This window comes from Channa argus, chromosome 14 (assembly GCF_033026475.1).
Source record: "Channa argus isolate prfri chromosome 14, Channa argus male v1.0, whole genome shotgun sequence".
Lineage (NCBI taxonomy): Eukaryota > Metazoa > Chordata > Actinopteri > Anabantiformes > Channidae > Channa > Channa argus.
This window is the reverse complement of record NC_090210.1, coordinates 20,848,525-20,865,991: the sequence shown is the minus strand read 5'-3', so window position 1 is coordinate 20,865,991 and position 17,467 is coordinate 20,848,525. Positions and strand designations below refer to the sequence as shown.

General features: G+C 46.4%; 1 protein-coding gene across 4 annotated transcripts; it reads right to left on the bottom strand.

Annotated features, from left to right (window-relative positions):
- Positions 1–1,223: 1,223 nt before the first annotated feature.
- On the bottom strand, positions 1,224–15,541 carry mpz (myelin protein zero). Of its 4 annotated transcripts, XM_067529421.1 has the most exons (7): positions 15,307–15,541; positions 13,843–14,009; positions 10,786–10,999; positions 9,974–10,103; positions 9,428–9,470; positions 4,778–4,807; positions 1,224–3,763 (listed from the first exon to the last, which is right to left on the bottom strand). In XM_067529421.1, exons 1-7 carry the CDS (start codon positions 15,350–15,352, stop codon positions 3,752–3,754), a joined length of 642 nt encoding a protein of 213 aa, XP_067385522.1. In that variant the 5' UTR covers positions 15,353–15,541; the 3' UTR covers positions 1,224–3,751. The 4 variants fall into 4 exon arrangements, with proteins under 4 accessions (XP_067385522.1, XP_067385521.1, XP_067385524.1 ...); XM_067529420.1 differs by having other exon boundaries at positions 1,224–4,807; XM_067529423.1 differs by lacking the exon at positions 4,778–4,807 and having other exon boundaries at positions 15,307–15,539.
- Between the last annotated feature and the right edge of the window lie 1,926 nt (positions 15,542–17,467).

Sequence of the window (17,467 nt, the reverse complement as noted above, 5' to 3'; positions counted from 1 at the left end):
TTTAGAAATGTTGTGACTGTAGCTGAGAAGACTGACACAAAGAGTGGAAAACTCGCCATCTAACTAATTAGAACTTGAACTAACTTGAACTTCTACTCTTTACATGCTGATGTCAAACTATTCACATGTGGTAAAACTGGTGATACAGTAACTGATAGGAGGTGATCAGCATTAGGCCTGCAGGAAATGATCTCTGATGCAAACAGCTGGCCGGGCTCTGTCCAGAATTGTGAAAAGGAAATCCTTCCAGGACCCTCTAAAGGTCACTCATCAACAATTTTTACAGGTTTTGAATCTGAAGAAATAGCAGTAGTACAGTAGGTAGCCTGATATCATAAGAGCTACATGCGTTTACCGTTTAAAAAAAAAAAAAAAAAAAACTCTTTAGCTTCACAATGTAATTTTCACATTCTTTTACAAACAAGATACAACATGGTAATAAGGGAGCTGGTGGGATGCTAGGCACATTATCCAGTCTTAGTGGCACGGCCATAGTCAGTCTTCTCATCTACAATCGTAGGCATAGGATGTTTCTGAAGTTGACTTCCAGTGTTGGTGTTATGAACAGACCCGGACAGACAGCATTGAACGCACCAGCCAGACACTCAGGTACTGCAGCGGAGCAGGTCAGCGGGTATCGGTTAAAGGCGTGTGTGTGTGTGTGTGTGTGTGTGTGTGTGTGTGTGTGTGTGTGTGTGTAATTGTCTTTTCTATAAGGCAAAGCATTTGTGAAAAGGTGATGTGTGCTCACTGAACCCAATCTGCCCAATAAGTCAGAAGAAATGAAGGCTTTCGGGAAATTATACCTCACTTTGTCACCCTTTGAAATGTGAAAAGGTTGTAAATGGTTGCCGAGCATTTATTTTCAGTTCATCATCATTACTTTTTGGTTGTTGGGTAGCGAGAGGCCATGATGAGATGAAACCAATTTAGTTTTTGCAGCTGCCACGGTGGAGTAGAACAGTTTCAAAGTTTAATTCCCAAACTGAATTTCTGTTGTATTTAAGCCAGATGATCGTTGTTCACCTTATAATTTGTCTGATTACATCCTATAAAGTCATTTTACTGTGTATGCAAATGTCTTCAGGAGGAGTTTTACCATTCAAACATGCTCACTCGTGACATATTCACACAATGGCTGCGGCTCAGTACGTGAAGTAAAAAAAATGGATGCAAACGTTTTCAGGTGGCTTTCATTTGCGTCCGCTTGACGAGAGCTGCACTTGGGGCTTAAATTTTTATTTACGTTCTCTTTACAACATATTATACACAGTCATCAAATGTTGTTAGCGCGCTGGAGTTATCAGAAGCATTAAAATAAAGGTAGAAAAAAAAAAACAACGTAAGAAGCTCCAGTCGTTTCAAATAATGTTATCGTGCAACTATGACTAACACAGTTCATAAGACATACAAATGAAACACGTTTTAGAAGGTATTTTAATGCTGTTTGTCTTATGTCAGGTGTCTGTGTGGCTTTGCTGAAAAAGAAGAAAACATTCTAACTGATCCAGGTGACTGGATCGTTAAACAGCGACTAGTGAAACAAACTCTTCAGTTATAAACATGGGAATTTTAGCACCTCCATTGCTGTTATGTATTTCATAGGAACGTTCAAGTCTACACTGTCCACCCTGCATATCAAGCACGGAGATCGCAAACCATCGTCAGCAGAAGGTTGGGCAGAAGGAGCACCTTTAAAAGAAAGCTCCGACGGAAGTACAGACGCTATCTGTGGTGATGTATGTGGATCCTTAGATCAAATGGCGAAAACACACCAGATAAGTCTCTTCCTCCAGAGCTTTCACCTCACAGCAAAACATTTTCCTCCCCTTGTTGTGCTCTCCCCTGATTCTGAGGCTGAACCGAACCCTTATCCATCCCCCGCCCCCAATCTTCCCGTCTGACACTGCACAAGGACCTCGATTTTCCCCTCATCTCAGACTAAAACATGCTCCACAGAGACAGCCACACAGTACCTTCCATAACACACAAGGTCAGAAACATAATGGCGCATTCCACTCGGGTACAATTACATTTCTTTCCCGCCATGTTAACTCCATGTGTTTTCTTGTGCACACATGCAAAAAAAAACAAAATGTCTCAGGAAACATTATTTGCTTTACTTAGGGTGACATACTGTGTTGCTATAGTTTTGCTTTATATCAAATCTCATTTTTCACACTCTTTTACTAGACACACATATACATATAACAAGTATTGGTGAGTTTTGTGTTTGGTGTCTTCAGAGAGACGAAAGGCAAATTTATACCCATGTGTTTCCTCCTTTTGCCAGTAGTGGACAGAGGAGAGCGTTTTGGCATTTGAACCAGCAGAAACAAGACAGTAAAGGGTCAGAGGAAGGAGGGAAGGTAGGCTGGCAGTGGGTATGCCTTCGGGGGGAGGCGGCATTTTCGAAGGGCAAAGGATCGGGTGTCCGTCGATCACTGGGCAAGATGCAGGGAGTGTCCGTGACCGAGTTTGAATAAGAGACGAAGGACGTGTAGGAAGGACAGAAGAGAGAGAATAGAGGAGCAGAGCATTGAGCTGAAGGCCTGGCAGTCAGATAAGGAGAGGCTTAAAGAGCGGAGTGGATTGTGTACAGGCCTTTTCTGCGTGGGAATAATGCAGTGCAGAGTTACTAGACGACAGGAAGAGGAAGAGATAAAAAAAAAGCCAAAGATGAAGGACCAAGAGAAAACGAAACAGGAGTTTGAAGGGAGGAGATGAATCCCATGATGGGAGCAGAGATGAAGAGCGAAAAACAGAGGAGTGAAGCAGACAGCACAAGAGGCAGGGAGGGAGATGTAGAGAGAGATATCTCGTTACCAGCACGTGCTAAAGTAATTAGCCCTGGGTTGGCGAGGAGAAACGTGCAGCAGATCTACGGGACCGAAAATAACTCTGAGAGCACAGAAAGTGCATCTCTTCCCTTTGTGTCAAGACTCCTGAGGACGTCCGTCAGCCCTCGCGGGCCGTGACGTCATTCCAGGTTGTCAGTCGCCGGCCGTCGAGTCAACAGCGGACAGCCTCGTGTGCTCGGGCGCTAACGAGCACAGCAACTCCTCCCCACCCTGCTCGCCTCAGACTCTCTCTGCCACCCACCCCCCCCCCCCCTCCCCAGCCCCAAAAAACCTCTCTACCCTGTCGGCTGAAAAATGTGCAGCTGTTACAGTAAGCCTGTCTGCTCTTATGGGGCCAAAAATAGCCCCCTTTAGCCAGGGCAGGGACACGGCGACAACCTCCATTAGCTCAAATGTGAGAGGATTGAATCACCCCGAGCTTGAGGGCTTCAACCTCTATCTACGCCGGCTGAGAGCAGGAATCATATTTCTCTCCCGCTATCACTCCCCCCCCCCTCCCCCCTCTGTCTCTCTTTTCTCCTAGCTGAAGTTCCACAGTGCACTCGCAGCTCCGCTCGGCGTGCGTGCGTGTGATTGAGTCGTAAACATTAAGGGGGCAAAATTGAGGGAACCCTAAACACAGAGGGGGTGTCTCTCAGGTTCCCCCCTAAGGAAGTTATATGCATAGTTAGGCCTTAAACGGTTTTACAGTTCACTCAATGAGCGCATACGGGGTCTCTGATGAGGCATTGTAAAAATGATTTGACACTGTTGCCACTGATATAGAAGAACTATTCTTACAGCCAGTGCTGTCTTGAAAGAGTAGAGATAATGGGAAATAATGGGGGTTGCATCAGGCTGGGCAGAAAAGGAGGGAGCAGACTAGAGGAGTGGAGGCAGTCATGGAGAAGTCAGACCTTTATCTATAGGAGAAAGAACAGGAAGAAAAGGAGGGAAGGGACAAGAGAGAAAAAGAGAAACAGGATAGAGCAGTTAGCATATAAATCACTTCTGTAATTTGAATTAACAAGAAAGTCAGGAAATTCACAGTGAAAGAGGAAGAGATGGGAGAAGAAGGAGAATGAAGATCAGCGCGAGGGGAGAAAGTTGGAGTTTGACACGTTGCCTTCAAAAAAAAGAGGAAAAAAAAGCAAATTGGCTTGTCCCCACAGCCGGGGATTCGTGATGCGTATCGGACGCACTTGGAGAAAGCTTTTTCTGCGGATAGGATCACAATGAAAGGAACCAGAGAGGCAAAACCCGGGGAGCAGCTTTTTAGATTTTGTTATCAAACTCAGCCGTCTTAGGGTCTCGCTTCAAATGGCATATCTTATGACCTGACAAAAGTACTCGGGGTGCCGGCTGGTGTAAGAGATTATCACGACATCTAAGATCTCGGCCCGTATAGCTGCTGCATCTACAGCCATCAGCCTGTGACAAGAGCAGATATGATTTGACTCATTTATTCAGGGACTCAGGTTGTGGTGGGTGGAAATTAGGTTGTGGTTTATGTGTCCTGCTGTGGTAGACTTCCCGCTCTCTTATCCTCATCGGCTCCCTCCCCCCCTTTTGGCCTCCCCTGCCTCCCGATTGGTCTATTTTTTGAATGTGAGCTGGTTGGCGAGGCGGGAGAGAAGGCCAACTGGCTTGGACCTCCCTGTCCTTCTCTCGCCGCTCAGCCCCTCTTCCCCATTTTTGCGGATCATCTCCAGCTCGATGGTCATCAGCACCCGACCCGAGCCCTCCTCCCCTCCGCCCCCCACCTTCTCTTGTTTTCTGACTACTGTTTGTTGCTGCTGCATGGGTTGGGCCTTCCCCACTGCCAGGCGCACGGGCTGGAGCAGCCGGCCGGCGAGCCCGCCCCAGCCCCTCCCCGTATCCTATTTCTTATCCTTGCGTGACTCTTGCTTCTTCTTTTCCGAGGCGGCCGCCTTCACCTTGGAGGGGTCGGCGGGAGGCGCGGGGCCCTGTGGGGGAGGAGGGAGAGGGGGTCGGGGGGAGAACAGGGGAGGAGAGTCACTTCAGGAGGAAAGGAGCGTGAGGGAGATAGAGAGAGAGAAATAAGGCAAGGAGGGAGCGGGAGGAAGGGTGAGGTGGGTGTGTCTGAAGTGAGACGATGAGAGATGATGTTAGGAGGGCGGGCGAGGCTCGTGTGAAGAGAGGAGAGAAAAACACATTTAGGAAGAAGAGGAGAGAGTCAAATGTACAGAGAGACAGAGAGGAAGGAGGAGGTAGAGACAGTCCTTTTAGGGGAGGGGGTAGCAAGTGAGGGGGGGCGGTGTCCAGAGCTGTAAGGGGGTGACAAAACAGGTAACCATGCGTTAGGATGGGACACAGTGGCAGGCAGGCTCCATACACCTGTGACACCTGTGTGACAAAAGATCAATAACACGCACACACACACACACAGACACGTCCAGCATCTTTAAATGTTTTTAAATGAAACGCTGAACTTAAATTCGTAAGAGAAAGGTTTACTAACGGCCGGATTAACGCGAAGGCTGACTGTTACGTTTCATCAGGTGTTTGAGCATCATTATACTTAAGCGTGTAGTTTGGAGATAGGACACAAAGAAATCGTCCCTCGCGGTAAACACTGTTAAAACAATGATGGGACAAAGCCAGAGACATGTACAGCTATGCATAAAACCCACGGCCTCATTTAAATGATCCAGGCCTTTTTTTTTTTTTTTTTTTAAATAAAGCTGCTTCTGCTTTTAAGCTTTCTTTTTTTAACCTTAGTGTCATGCTAACGATTTTCTTATTGTTATTCAAATTCTGCTCTTTTTCCTCTTCCTCCTTGTGTTGAGGCGCATAAATTGTCTAAATGCATAAATCTTAGTCTGTTGACAGTAAAATTACTTCAAAAACTTGTGGGCTGTTTATCGCTGCATACTGGGTCTGCGAAACACCATTTACACTTTTAGGGTGTAACCCTTAAAAAAACGAATTGAAATTGTTTAAGGGATATAGCTGCACTTTAAGGCATTATACCTCCATGGCATTTAGAGACAGCAACTACCCTCGTGCTGCATAATTGAGCTGCTAAATTAATAAAATGTGCGTGGCAATAAATAATTAACTATAGATCTTCCAGAGCATTTTTCTTTACATAAGGTCAAGGACAGACCTGCCGGACTAGCTTTGTGTATTGTTTTATTTATTTATTTATTTCTAAAAATAAAACCGCTTCAAATATTCATCCAACCGGCAGTTATATAATTCATCCATTCACTCCCACTCATTCTGTACATTGTCTGTGCAATGTCTAAAAACATATCAAAGAAATCCATAGAAGGAAGAAGTGGGGGTGGGGGGTTGGGGGGGAACAGGAAAGTAAAGCCAGGCTTCACCTGAGCACAACAAATCCATCAGGAAGGACTGAACAGAGTGGAGATAAGGTCAAAGAAACACTTAACTTTACAATAGCCGCATTCCAGTGCATTAACCTGTAAGTTAACCTATTGAAAAGTAGCACAAGTGCACAATAATGGTCTGATGGAGCTTAATGAAACTTCACTCATATATAATGGTTTCCACAACACAGTGTGTGTTTAATGCACTTCCACGGGTTAAACTACGGGGCCAGTGCACTGTTGTAAACGCTTACAGAGGAAGCATGCTGGATCTCAGGTTTTGGAGATTGAAATGCTTCTGCTGTACTGTAATATATCAGGTTAGCCGGCAGTGGAAAGGACGCGAGAGGCTGCTTCCGCCCACTGAAGCTTCAACTAATAATACCCCACTGATTGCATTAGAAAATGCATCATGTTTAATTGTGCTCTGTGCGAAAGCAGCACGCTGATAAGACAACAATCGAGGCTGGAGCTAACATCCGGCTCCACGGGGCAGCTGTGCAGCCCATCCGGTCTCATTACCTTCAGTCATATTTATGTTCTCTCATACATCATTTTGTTATGCATCCCGCAGAAGGATGAGTTTGTGCTACAATGCATCGCAGAGCTCCCACGCTAACAACTGGGCTGCCTCGTAAACACTCTCCAGCTTCTGCTTAGGCAGCTTCTGCTTAGGCAAGTCACAGGGGCTGCACACACTTCAAATGAAATGTGGGTACAGTGGCAGAAAAAGGAGGGACCGGTGGGGAAGTAGATAGGTGGGTAAGTGGCTGCGTCCTCTGCTGCATACTAAAAGGAAACAGTGACAAGTGAGGTGGGAGATTGAGAGGTAGATGAAGAGCGAGGGGTAGTGATTTTTCTGTCCAGAACTGAAGCTGATCAGAACCCAGAGCACCTGAGGAGGGAGAGGAGAGAAGCTGGAAAGGGAGTGAGACGGTGGTGGTGAGGCGGGATGAGGACGGATCGACAGAGCGAGAGGAAGTAAAAGGGGAGAAGGAGGGGAGTTGGTGGTGGTGGTGGTGGTGGTGGTGGTGGTGGTGGTGGTGGTGGCGGCGGTGGGGATTACAGACAGATAGATGCTTCTCATGGTCAGCGAGAAAAGTCAAAGGCGCAGAAGAGGTGGGAGGGCAGGGAAGGAGAGGAGGAGGCGGAGGATGTGACTGAAGAGAGAGGAGTCAGAGGACCGGATAAAAAGGAATGTGAGTGAGAGAGCGAGGGAGAGAGTGAAGTGAAGTGAAGTGAGGGGATTGGTGGGGGGCAGTTGGTCGATGGAAAGAAGAATGGGTGGGTTGTGTGTGTGTGTGTGTGTGTGTATGTGTGTGTGTTCATTCTTGTGAGCTCTCTTACTGTATGTGTGTAGCTGTGGGGGTGAACTCCTCTCCCACAACTCCACCTAATGGGGAGTAGCACACATCACGAGGGTTTTCCTTTGTCTCTCTGTCTCCCTCATCCGCTGCCTCACCCGCAGCCTTCTGGACATGTTGTAGTGCAAGCCCAGCAACAACGCAAAGTAACAAAGACAGTGGAGGCTGATAGAAAATTGTGTCGTGTCAGCACAGCCTCCTAATAAGGGCTATTTGATCAAACAACCACTTATGAGCGCACGATGAAATCCCACGGGTCCTCTGTGTGAGGCATCGCTACACTACTTGAGAAAAACTGGCTCTAAGGCGAAAAAAATAAAGAAATAAATAGAAATAAAATAACGGCGCTGAGAAGGAATAGCTGTTTTTGTTGCATGTGTTGCTTCAGAGCCGAGACCTGCTTGAGAGTAACTGTAAATGACAACATTGTCAAATATTTCAGTGTCCTTTTCGGCGCAGAGTTATTTATTCATATATGCACTGTCACCCGCCGAAGGCACTTGAGAGCAACTGACTGCAGCTCGAGAGTAACCTGACAATCACACGACAGAAGAAAGGAAAGACGACGACGTGAGGGAGGAAGGGAGGCGCTGGGGGGGGCGGAGGGGGGGCCGGGAAACGAGCGCGCTCGCATGAGGTGGGGGGGAAACGGTCGTGCCTCTTCGCTACAGTGTCGCCCCCTATAGGTTGGAACCACGGGGCAGGAAGGCGCCTCGTCTTTACCTCACACCGAGTCCTCCTAAGCTGATTTCCGATCTAGGAAACGCCTCCAGATGCAGCCTCTTGACTTCACCTTGTTTTTTTTTTTTTATTCATTATCAGCATGCAAGGCGTACAGTCAATTACAACGCACCCCCACAACCACGCAGCCCCCGCATTACCACAAAGTAATCAAACAGAACTTGCCCCGGTGCCTTGTATTCACAAAAGAGTACAAGGCACCAAAATGTCTGATTAATCCACCACTTGAGGCTATCACACTCCCGTGAGGAATGGAAGTGAGGGAGAAAAAAAAAAAATACCCCAAATCCTCGGCGCGCAGCAGAGTAAAAGTACAGATAGCAGCCCAGACCATAATAAGCCCGGTGATTTTCATTTGACTCCTAGTGAGCAAAATCAGCAGCTCCCATCCATTTCCCCCTCTGCGAGCAAATCACAGCCCCATTCACTGCAGCAATAGCATTAGCAGTGTGACCTGGCTTTGGCCATTTCACAGTCACTAGTTTGATTTTTTTTTTTTTTTTTTTGGGTCCTGTGGGTGTTTACTCGCAGTGTTTGGCTCCTCTGAGGGAGCTGAAGGAGGCGTGAGGGCCACGGGAGAGCGAGGGAGAGCGCGAGAGAGAGAAAGGGACGGTGCAGGCTTTAAACCACCTCGAATGCTGAGACGGTACTAGAATTTGAGCAGCCTGAACACTGTTATTAGTGTTTTTGCCGGGCAGAGTTTGAATGACATGTTATTTTGTTGTTGATATGTCGCTGCGAGGGGGAGCCGGCTGAGTGTGTGGACATATTGGAGCTGCTTGGACAGGAAGTGGGGGAATTGCAATTATGAAACTGTGCTTTTATGCACTGTCATGTCTGGATGTGTGCTATTGTGTAGCTGTGCTGCACCAGAATAGATGAATATTCCTTTTGACAGCACGCTGCTCGAGCCTAACAAATACCCCCAACACTAAATGATTTTAGTAATCACCCCGAAAAAAGACCGTCACTTCGCCATTTAGCACCTGACTGCGACAGCACAGCACGCTGTGCCAAGTGGATGTGTCCATGTGATGGGGGTGTGCGAGGAGAGGGGGCAGAGGAAGGAGATGAGGATGAGGATGGAGGAAGAAGGGTTGTAGAAGAAGCAAAGAAGAGGACTTGCCTGTCTCTGCTGTGATCCCTCTTTCTTTTTCTTGCCATGTTTGCTGGAGAGGACAAAAGAAAGACAATGTCAGGATGTCAAATCTATCTCTCTCTCTCCACTGCTTGCAGGGCAGCACTGCCTGGCAGCCGTCAGTAAGAGAGCCTCCGCTTAATCTACTGCTTGTCTTAAACACAGCCCCCAGGTGCTAGCTGCATTAACATCTTGTATGATTGGATAGGTATAAGCAAGATGATGGATCCACCATCTCCATGATCTAGTGGATTATCCACTCACACTCCTTCGCTTCACCGCTTTTAATCATCTCGCTTTAGACGTACACAGTGCTGTTTTTAGATTAAATCTAAATGAGAGAGAGAGAGAGAGAGACATTACCCCTTTCCTAACTTCAAATCTATAGCCCCTAACCAAACCAAATAATGGCACAACAGCTATGCCTGCTTGGCCACGCAGGTGTCGGTGCCAGGGATGGGCTCAGGCCTCAGTTCCAGTCCCTGGCACAGACCCAACTGGCAGAGCAGCGCTGGCCACCGGCCGGGCACTGACCTGACACTGAGGCTGAAGACACGGCGCGCCACCAGGAACCTCATCAGGTAGTAGATGACCACGATGAGCACCAGCAAGCCCAGCACCACCCCGATGATGGCGCCCGTGATCACACCGGCCTGGATGGGCACTGTGGACAGAGGGGAGCAGAAAGGAGGAGAGCGTTAGAGGGCAGAGCGGAGAGGGAACGAGTGACTCTTAGAGAAGGGAAGAGGAAAAATAGGAGAGAGAAGAAAATAGAGAGAGGAAACGAAGCTACAAAGCTAGAATGATGAGTAACAGATGAAAGTGGAATAGAAAAGCAAAGGCAAAAGAAAAAAAGGTTGAATAAAAGATAAAGGAGGTAAAGTGCAGGCAGAGGAAGTGATAGAAGGTAGACAAAAGGTGAGCGCAGGGGCAGAGCAATGGAAATAGAGAAGGTGGGGGAAGGAGGAAGAGGAAAAGTGGGAGCGAAATGGGCGGAGAAGATGAAAAGGGACGCACAAGAAAAGAAGTGAGAGGGAGGCGGCGATAGCAATCTTAAATAGAGAAAGAGATAAAATTATAATTGATTTCGATTAACAGGAGGTGTGAGGAATTTTAAACGACGCAGTGCGGTGACTGGTCTGAATGCAGCGCTCGCTTTAGTCTGATGCACAGTGCAAATTGAGATTAATTTCCGAGCTTGGAATGATTATAACAAGAATCGAGAGCAGTTGGTGTCTTACAAAAAAAAATAAAAAATGACAGCAAGAAATGCCATATGGGCTGAGCGGAAAGCTAACGGGCAGAGACAGATGTAAGACAGTGCAGGCATTAGACTCCCATCTCACCTTGCTCGAACACCAGCAGGCGGACGCTGGAGGGGCGGCCCACTATGTCAGGGGGGTTCTTGGCATCACAGGTGAAGGTGCCGTTGTCGCCGAACTCCAGGTTCTTGATCAGGATGGAGCCATCACGGCGACTGGGGTTCCCCACAAACTCCACCCGGTCCCTGAACGGGCCTTTGTTGTCGACATAGGCAACACCACCGGTGTAGTGGAAGATCTGGAGGACAGAGAGGACGGTGGACGGTTAATGGCCCTGGTGGCACCATGATGCCATGTGAGTGTTTCTGTTTGGCAAGTTGCTGTTTTGTTCTGAATTTAGGGTCATGCACAGGGGGGCAGGGGTGCGGGGGGGCCTGAAGATAACACTGAGAAGCAAGCGCGTGAGCTGAAAGGTCCCCAGTTCAGAGTCGGTACCGTCAGGATTAAACCAGAGTGAGGTCAGACCGTGGCTGGACTGGGCAGCTTCCAGGTGTCAGTGTGGAGGAACTGTGTGAATGAGATCAGAGCACTGGCGAAAAAGACGTCTCACTGAATAAATAAAAACACTGAAATGTCGCTGGAGCAGAATGAAATGTGCCCACAGCACTGAGTACTGAAGAAGAAGTCAAAAACTGAACACTAAAATCAATTCTAGTCTGTGACCTTGCTTCTTTCTGACTTCCTGATTTAAAATGTCAATAAGCTGTAAACATCCTAAAGTTACTTGTCAGGATAGCGTTGTTGTTTGGACATAGATGCAGAAAGACACTAGCATTCAACCGGAGTTGTGTTTTTTGTCCTCCTAGCCACGTCCAACATTCACTCTTTTAACTCGTGCCCTCCAACCACTCGGGGAAAATTTCTGGCATTTTAGCAGCTGAATGCTCCAATGTGCTCCCTGGAAAGTTGCAAACTTTGTCTGTGCTCTTTGTTGCTAAAACAGCTGCCTTCTGGGGTCTGAAACCAAAAAAAAACTGAGCCAAAACAATAAAGCTGAACGCTTAAAAAAAAAGTAAAATAATGAGCTGAAAGACACTGAAACAGCAACGTTAGAGGGTAAGTTCACACATTTTTCAACTTGCTTTCTCTGGCTTTATTTTAGGGTGTAAATGTACATTAATGCTTTTAAACCTTCCTCTGACTTCGCTATATTGAAATATTTAGCTGAAAAAGGCCTTCGCATGACATCAGCCAGAGGAGTTTTTCATCGTTGTGAGTTCAGATGATGTCATCTGGAGGAGCTCTGGAAAAGCAGGTCGACCATGGTTTACTACGAGAAAACATGAAGCTGAAAACATGATCTGAACTAAAGGTTCCTCCAAGTGATGTCATCCAGAGGCATCTTTCAGAGATATCTCCTACTCACAAAGAAAGCAAGTTCAATTTTAAATCCAAATTTTCCATTTTGGTTTGTCTCCTCGGTTCTTTGTTCATGCTGTTTTTATTTTGTTTGAACAATAATACATTTGTATATTTAGTTTTCAGCTGTGGTGCTTGATAGTTGAGTTCTCAAGCTCTACTTTGGGGCATGTATGTGGAAAACAAAAACTCATTTATAGTTTCGTGTGATTCGTGTGATTTCGGAAAACTGAATTGAATACAAGTCAGGGAAATAACAAGAGAAATAAAATGGACCCAAGATTATCCAGCATCAAAAAGTCTTAAAAAAACTAGGTCAATTTTGGCAGCTGTGTCTAATATTTTTAAACACTCAGCTTCACCTTAATGGCAAAAAATCGATTTTTGTAGCATGTTTTATTATTTGTTTCTATTTTTTATATATATATATTTCTAAAAGTGATATTGTTTCAAGCTCAGCAAAATGTCATTTTGGTCAAATTTGGGTGAAAAATGCGGGTTTCCCAAGTTGTCTGAGTGAAGATTCAATGCATGTGAAACAAGAAGGCAGATACTATGATTCACACACGACCTTACATATGATATAACCATGTCAGAAATCAAATATGACATTTTAAAAGGACAAACGCACCACAAAAAACAGATAGATGTATGAGACAGTAAATCTGTCCAGGCAGGTGAAGAGACGAGTGACAGAAGATGAGTGGAAAAGAAAAAAAGAAAAAGGGGAGAGAGAAGAGAAATCTAGTTTCAAAGTGAGGGCACGGTGGGAGACAGATGAAGGTAAAGGAGGTGTGTGGAGGATATAATGAGACGGGGGGAGGTGGGGGGGAGGGACAAAGAAGGCCGGGCTGCAGAGGAGGAGATTAACGGAGGTGGAGAGAGGGAGGCGCAGTTGGGATGGGGAGATAGAGAGATTAGAGAGATGGCAGGACGATAAGGGCAGGGAGAGTGAAATTAAAGAGCAGGAGGCAGGTGAGAGGGGCGGGTAGAAGAAAGGAGGAAGTTTCTGTGTGTTTCTGGTTTCCAGAAGTGAGTGAATGCATGCAGTTTGTTTGCTTCCCAAAATGTACCAATGTGCGTATTCATCCATAAAAAGCCAGACATTAGAGCTGCACAAGTGATGAGAGACTTCTTCATCCTGCTATGTGACCTCCCCGCTCCGTCCTCCACTGAAGTTTTGCTCTTTGTGCCTACGTACAGTGGAGCCAGAGACTGAAACTGGTAGAAGAAGCAGCCATTGTTGGGGAGCCCAGATTTCCCACATGCTTTTGCCTCTTCAATATTTATTTGTGGCTTCTTGAATTCGTAAGCCTCAACAACAAGAATTTCATTTTAAAGGAGAGCAGCGAGAGCAGCGAGAGCAGCGAGGGCTCCTCTGGCGTGTCGCCACTTAATGATTTATGCTAAGTATGTGGCTGTGCGGTTGCTAAATGTCGCGACTAACTTAGTTTGTCTGCTTGGCTTTGTCGCTAAAAACACTGGAAATGATGCTGATGAGGGCGATAAAAGTATAAATTGGAAGCTGTAAAACCAATAATGAGCTTACGCCAACTTTGTTCCGTCCTCCCCTTTCTCATTTCATCAAGTGCAGCTTTAATGTGGATGTCTTTAATTGAGAGTTTCACTGACTTCTTCACCGGTTTGTCTTTTTACTAACTATTACATTGCTAGAATTGTGATGTAGAACAAACGATAAAGAAAAGTGTGTTTGTATATTACAGAGATGCTGTCCCGGGCGCCATCAGGCCTGTATGTCCAGGAAAAGGTGACATCCTCCGAGGTCCAGCGCCAGGAGAAGAAGGAACAGGACAGCCGGATCTCAGAGCCCACCAAGCCGTGGCGTTCCCACCCGGTGTAAATCACTATGGCCTGGGACTGTTCGGGCACTGGGAGACGCAAAGCGGACAAGCACAGAGTTAACGATGGGAGAGTTTTCAACACCATTCTGACACATTATGCTGCAGAAAAACGGCCAGGGTGGTGTCAATTAGCATGGATGAAAATTCGACAAACACACAGTTCGTTTAATCCTTAAATCAACGCTATTGGGACTATTTTTAGTAAATAGTCTTAAATACTGCAACCAAAGATGCACATAAACTGCACATTTATTGGAGTCAGACTCACTGATTCCGACGTGCACACAGTAAATATTTGGATTAGTATAGAACTGTTGGCGCCAGTCTCTAAAAGTCAAAGGGGAACATCGTTTTCTCCATTAATATGGATTATGTTGGCTTAATCATGTACACTGTTTATGCTCGAATAATATTTAATGATGGCTGCAAAATCAATATTTCTCATCCCCAGAAAATGCACTCAGAATTTCAAACAATCAAAGCCTGTGGGAACTTCACACCCCCCTGCCACTCTGATATTAGCTGGAACATCATTTTCTGCATCCTGCCATTTCACTTCAAGTAACAGGCCACTACAATAAACAATATACTTACAGCCACATTAACACAAATTCCCCTAAGTGTTCTGGAGCTTCCTGACTCTTTTCTTATTTATTTTTTTTTTTTAAGTTCACAGCTTTCAGTGAGAACGAGCCCTTGAGCGATTGGTGTTAGTGCAGCCAGCCTCTGCGAGACTTGTCAATGAAATCACGCCTGACATTTTTAATTAAAAATCTGACAAAAACTGCAAATGTCTGACAGGAGGGGCGTAGAGAAAGCCGTCTGCTCGACAGCAAAAGCTCTGCTAAGCCTCAGTTTAAAAGTCATAATATTAGTGCTCTTTGCAGGCTCGGAGGCTCCTGTTTTGAAAGAGGAGCATGGACAGTGGTGGGCCACTTACTGTAATGATTATGAAAAAGAAATATGCTCCCTACAGGTGTCCTAATAGTCTTTCTGGATGAAATCAATACAGCAAATGTCAGGCGAACTATTAAAACGCTTTGGTTCTGTATTAATGCAGCGTAGAGGGAGATGTTACATTTCAGTGAAAGATCAATGAATTCACTGGGAAGCCTACTGACCCTTTTTAGCATCATCACCTCCATTCATTTTCAAGCAAGCGTTGAAAAAGAAACATCCTCATTTAACCTTTAACCCCCCATCAGCGCAAAATATTGTAATTAATAATTCCTTCGCTTTCGACAGATGATTATCAGTGTGGAGCTCAGGAAAATGAAATTGAACAAAAAATTTTTTTGGTTTCTTTTCTTTTTTTTTTTTTTACCTATTCCCAGGAGGACAACCGACGCCAGCGCCAAAAACGTCAGCATGTTTTCAGGCTTCTTCTCCCAACAGACCGATGCCGCAGACCTAGGAGCTTGTCGAGGAAGAGTCCCAGTCTGCAGGAAGGCACGAGTGGAAAGAGGAGAAAGAAAGAAAGGGAGAGAGAGAAAAAGAGAGTATAGAGGGGTGAGGGATGCCAGGACAGAGGGCTTCAAAATGGCACAACAACAGAAAACCCACTGTCCCCTGGTTTATACCCAACCACACCCCTCGCCCAGGCCGGGCCCGGCCCATTCCTCCTCTCTACACGGCTTCCCCCTCCCTCCTGCCATCTTGCCATGTCTCTCCATTTTATCTTTCATTGTTACAAATGACACACATTATCTTCTGAAGTGGAAGGAAAAAGGCAGATGCACCTGCGTCATACAGTAGCTGGCGAATTAATTGTTGATTGGGTAAACAACAGGCAACTTGGGGCAAATTTGCAAACTCGTTGTGCAGCATTACAGCATGATGAATGTAATGTGTTAGATTACACCCTCACTGCGACGCGATTGAGTTGAGAGCGAATGCTAATCAACGCCTAGCATGGCAGCGCCGGCGAGGGAGTGTGACAGGGAATCATGACCATCTGCGGCGGCTCTGCATGTGATCACTGCTCATATGTAAATATTACATGGGGAATGAAAGGAGGCTGTTTCTGTCTGTTTACAGTCCGGCAGAATTGGGGGCTGGGGGGGGGGATCCTACGGCGAGGTCAGTGCAGTGCTCTCCTCCTCCCATCCCCATCCCCATCCCTCAAGCCTCGTTCTCCTCTCCTTGCACTTTTACCAGGTGCAAGGCCAGCAGCCCAAACAAAGCCCCGACTCTTTGCTCTCTGTCCTCCCTCTCTTCAGATTCTTGTCGTTTGCTGACGTCTAGCACTCGAAGACAATGGGGAGAGAGGGGGACAGGGGCTGACTGGTGTTTGCCTGCCTGTCAATGGGGCTTTCTTCCTCTCCCGGCCTTTCCCTTTTCTTTCTCCCAGCTTCGTTTTCTCCTCCTGCCCAGACAAAGCAGTGTATTGAAAGCGCAGCGCCCACTCCTCGCTTTTCCAGTACGTACAGAGGGTGTGGGGATGAAACCTGCTATATATAGATGGGTTGATATCAGGACAGAAGAAGACACAGAGTTGAGAGCAAGACAGCAGCACACATGTGGGGAAGGGGGAATTTCTGCAAAAGCCTAATTTCTCTAGGCCTCATTCCATCTCTTTGTCACATGTCATAAATATGCATTTGTTTAGCCGCTGGCATTGTAATGGTGAATACATGCAGAAATGTATGATCTGCAGCTTCAGCAAACACACAAGCTGGCTTCACTTCAACATGATGGAACATACCAATCCCCTCCTATCCCCCTCCCCATAAAGAACCTATACATGAGAGTGAGAAGAGGAGGCACTCGACACAGATGTCCACTTCACTTGTGCTACAAATCAAGAATGTCTCTTTGCATGAATGGGGGGGGGGGGGGGGGACACTTGGACAAGAAGGCAACTAAATGTTTAGCGACAGATCGACTTTTGCTTACATTTGAGAGCGCGGCATAAATTCTTGCCTCTTGTGACAAATCGCAACCACTCATTCATCCTAACACCTCAAATACCCCCACTGACGGATCAATTGAGCAAAATGGACCATCTGCCAACTTGTTGGCGCCATCAGCTGTCTAAGCTTTGGCTTGAACGTCTACATCGCGACATCCTTAACAATTATGGCAGATCCTGCCTTCGGGCCCCCAGAGAAACAGGGGGATTCTTTATGAGCCTGGCAGGTGCGGAACGTGGCAGGCGCCCAAACTCGTCAGCGCGGAGTGACGATGGCAGCGACAGTGGCTGAGCTTGGCAGGCAGAAACTGTATCACATATAGAGCGGAGGCCCCCCGTTTCTTCAGCTGGCAGTGATATAGCACACAAATGTAGGAGAGGGAGAGGAGCTTATCTGCTGCTAAATTATACAGAGAGTAGAGGTAGAGGAGAGGGGAGACACAGAGGAAACTCAATCTGTAGAGCCACTTAGAGATTTTTGTGAAATCAGTCCTCAGCTGCATTTCAGTGATACTGAGGTGGACAAGGCTTCATATCAATTGGTGTTATTAGAGATGACAATATGCAAAGTACC

Bases quoted from the DNA above. Each gene is read 5' to 3' on its own strand.
- mpz (XM_067529420.1), bottom strand. From the start codon at position 15,352: ATGCTGACGTTTTTGGCGCTGGCGTCGGTTGTCCTCCTGGGAATAG. The intron at 14,010-15,306 runs GTAAAAAAAAAA...TGCGTCTCCCAG, and splicing joins GGTTGTCCTCCTGGGAATAG to TGCCCGAACAGTCCCAGGCC. The intron at 10,104-10,785 runs GTGAGATGGGAG...CTCTGTCCACAG, and splicing joins CCTGCTGGTGTTCGAGCAAG to TGCCCATCCAGGCCGGTGTG.